This window comes from Hipposideros armiger, unplaced genomic scaffold (assembly GCF_001890085.2).
Source record: "Hipposideros armiger isolate ML-2016 unplaced genomic scaffold, ASM189008v1 scaffold_1755, whole genome shotgun sequence".
NCBI classification, from domain to species: Eukaryota; Metazoa; Chordata; class Mammalia; order Chiroptera; family Hipposideridae; genus Hipposideros; species Hipposideros armiger.
In genome coordinates this window covers 97,683-101,528 of record NW_017733105.1, presented here as the reverse complement: position 1 = coordinate 101,528, position 3,846 = coordinate 97,683, and the positions used below count along the sequence as shown (strand labels likewise).

General features: G+C 34.3%; 1 protein-coding gene across 1 annotated transcript; it reads right to left on the bottom strand.

The window, feature by feature from the left end:
• Positions 1-848: 848 nt before the first annotated feature.
• On the bottom strand, positions 849-1,747 carry LOC109378121 (G protein-activated inward rectifier potassium channel 1-like). The gene has a single exon (XM_019634583.1). It carries the CDS (start codon positions 1,743-1,745, stop codon positions 1,161-1,163), a length of 585 nt encoding a protein of 194 aa, XP_019490128.1. The 5' UTR covers positions 1,746-1,747; the 3' UTR covers positions 849-1,160.
• Positions 1,748-3,846: the final 2,099 nt, after the last annotated feature.

Sequence of the window (3,846 nt, the reverse complement as noted above, 5' to 3'; positions counted from 1 at the left end):
CATGAGTTATTTCCTATGTGATTATCAGAAACTATGGAAAATACCTAGAGAAACTTAGATGGAGGGGAAAACTGAGGGAAATAAAATCTTATAAAAATTTCACTTTGGGGAAACAGGTAATCATTTGTCGTGATTCTTAATGAACAATGACATCTACAATGGAAACTGGTTTTTTCAAATATTTGCTCACATAAAAATATCTGTAGGCATTGTTACTAAAATACCAGTGGATAATTGTGATTGAAAAGTAAGGTGGGATTTTATTCTAAATATTATTTGAAATTACCTTTACTTCCTTCCATAGCAAACTAATACCAGTGAGCCAACATCCATCTTTATGTAATTGAAAAGTAGATGAATTTGGCTGGCAATTCCACTACTGACTAGCTTGTGAATATTACCTAAAGCTCTCTGAGCCTCGGTTTTCTCTTCTACAAAGTAGAGCTAGCAATACCCTCTTTTACAAAGCTGTTGAAAATTTGATGTTAAGTGCACAGAATGGTGCTTGGTATTTAAACAATGCCCAATAACGTCTGCTGTTTTGATCGTTCTGTAATGATCACTTGCATTTCCTGTTCTTCCTGTAAATTAGTCGATGTTAATATGGGAAGTTTAGACATATTAGTCATTTGTCCCATATTAGAAATACAGAAAATTAAATTTAAAAACCACTAGCAATTCTGTTTTGGGACATGGTCAATTGCACATTCAAAAGATTTTAAAATATAGGAAAAGAAACATTACTCATATTCTCAACATTTAGAGTTTCTCAACATTGTCCACCTAAGTATCTGTAACAGCTGGAAAGACTAAGTGTGAAAAATTGGATGTATTAAAAAGACCTGCANTTTTTTTAGAATATACAATATAAATATACCATATATAAATCATGCCATAAAACTAAATGCAAAATTTGCACATTATTGCATGCACGATGTGATAATACATGCCCGTTAATAAGAACTTCCTTATGATGTCCTCCCTTCATAAATTTTGCTTTCTGCACATTAGCAATACTTGGAAGTAAGTGTTCTCAAATGTGCATATATGACTGGGGGGAAAATGTACCTTTCAGATTCCTTAGAGAGGATTACCTCATCAGCCAAATATTGGATTATTACTAAATCAAAACAGTAAATAATGCCTAAGGGGGTGTTTTGTTATGTGAATCGGTCAGAGTTCATTTTTCTTAATTTGGCCGGAAGATTCCCTTCCATCCTGGTTGCTCCCCCAGACATCTTTTGAAGCTTTGGTGGCAAATCAGCCACTGACTGGCTCATGGGATCAGACAGCATCTTGGTGGTTTTAGATACCAGTTTTTCTTCTGAGTTGCCAGGAACTGAACTTATTCGTTGAAGTTTCATGGGCAAATCTCCCAAGCTGTAGGCTTTTTCTGAAGTTGTAGAACTCATCCTCAAGAGTTTTTTGGGAAAGTCTTCTCTTCCAGTAATTTTCTGCAGCTTAGATGGAAGTTTTGTGCTAATGTCATCTAATCCATCTAAGCATTCCACGGAATTATGTCTTTCTTTGCTGTTAGTTATGGCTGGTGCTATTAAAGGGGATGACATAAGAAGCATTTCCTCCTGTTCTTTCACACTGTAAGGTGGGGTGGGGACTTCAAATGTTGCATGGAACTGGGAGTAATCAACTTTAAAGAATCCTTCTTCTAAGGAAATTACAGGAAAAAAGCGATGACCCCATAGAACTTCATCTTCAGTGTATGATGTTCGAGCTTGACAAGTCATCCCTATAAGCAAAAAGAAAATCCTTGATAAATTATGCATCATGGCAGCACAAGTAAAGCCAGTTTGAACTAAAGAATTTACCTTGCTTTCTTATAAGGTTTGGAGTGTTGATCTGAGTAGGCTAAGTAATAAAATATGCTAAAAGTTTTAATATAAGATGATAACTTAGAGATACATACTTTCTTCCAACAAACACAGGGCACAGTTACTTTAATGTATAGAGGGTAATCCATCAAACCATAATTAATTGTTTATTATCCATAAACCAAAATAAAAGGGCACAGAAAAATTTTTACATATGTGTCTCTATAAGGAGTCAGAAATCATACAATACAGAGGGTGCCAAAAAATGTATACAAGTAGACACTTTGATCAACGTTGCTCAAACAGTAGTTCGCTGTAATTAGAAGTGTCTGGATGCTGATGGTAACCACTTTGAGTACCTCTTGTAATTGCAGAAATCAAATGTGACTTGTACTCATCTTTTGTTATTGGTATATATTGAGTATAACAATTTTAAGTTTTTTCCTTTCTTAAAATGTGTATACATTTTTTTGGCACCCTCAGTAGTTTTCCATCATTCAAGAAGCAATGTTATGTATGAAACAAACCTGGCTTTGAATTCAAACATTACCACTGTGTAAACTTAAGATACTTAACTGTGTATCATTTTCCTATTCTGTTGAGTAAAGCATGGAAAATAACACCTGTCCCACAGGACTGCTGTGAGCATGAAATAAAATAACATATACAGAAGTTTAAAAGGTGTTGTATAATGTCTACAAATAGTTTGCTCTCAATAAATTAGAGCAAAGATAACTATCCCGAGTATTTGCTAAATGAATAAAAGTTAGAGATATTTCTACATTGGAGAATGGGAGCTAACTGTGGTAGTCCCATTCTTCTGGACATTAAAGGCCAGAATGAACTTTTGCTCAAGTTTTAGAAATCCATTTGCTAAAGTCAGTAATCTGGGCCATGTGGTGTTTCAAGCTATATTCCTGCTATAAGAATCTCTGAAACTGGATGCTGGATATAAAATGTCAAATTTTGCTATTTATTTAATATGTTGCTTGGATATTTATATCATGCTAGTCTGATNAAAAAATTGTATTTCTTTCATTTGTATCATTTTGACAAACTGAATGAAGTATTTTCTCATGACAGGAGCTATACCATGAAAACCCTATAAGAACAGATTTGTTTGCAGTTGTTAAATAGTTATTCAGTTCAAAGAACATGTTACATTTTGCTTTCCACTAGTCACCATACTGGTGGTCTGAAAATTATCTTGGCTTAAGTTGACTTTAATTCTCTTTGATTTGAGCTTTTACAACTTCCTGAAATGGATCTATCAGAGTTTTATTTTTTATTCAGTCAATAAAATGCATAACTTTTCACTGCTGAGAAAACATGTCATGTACAGATTGAGCAAACGTTGCACAAAATCACTTTGATCAGAAGTCCTCCAGGCTAAAATATATGAAGCTGAGATGATTTTGTTTGAAATGATCAGTGTCAAAAAAAATCAGCAAAAGGAGAAGAAAAGCAATTCTTTATTTTTATCCAAATATATCAGACTTTATAATTTAGTTTCAACAAAAACGTAGAGTCACCATATAATATATCATCCAAACCTGGACACTCTAAAAGTGAAAAGGAGTGCTGTTAATAATTACACAGGTACAACAGGAAAACCTGGAACTCTCCCAGGTAAACGGGGACCTATGATCAACTTAGTAATGGGTTAAACTGCAATTACATGCAGAAAGCACACTTTTCCCATATATATGTGGCAAAAATAAAGGAAGAGCATTCATGAAGGAAACTTAATTTTGGCAATAGTGGTTTTTTTTTTTTCTCATTATCCAGATCTCTGTTTAAATATCTCACCCTCCATAAACAGTCACCTCTTCTAAAATAATCGATTCTTATTCCACCCAGCCTTTTTTTCATGTGGCCGTTTTCCTTTACTTAACTAATATTTTGACTATCTGAAATCATCTGATTTTTGTCTGTCTCACAGTGTCCCCTCCCCACTGTCTTACTGATATGCAGTGTTCCAATGGGCAGTGACCTCCCCTGACTTAGTCATAGCCCC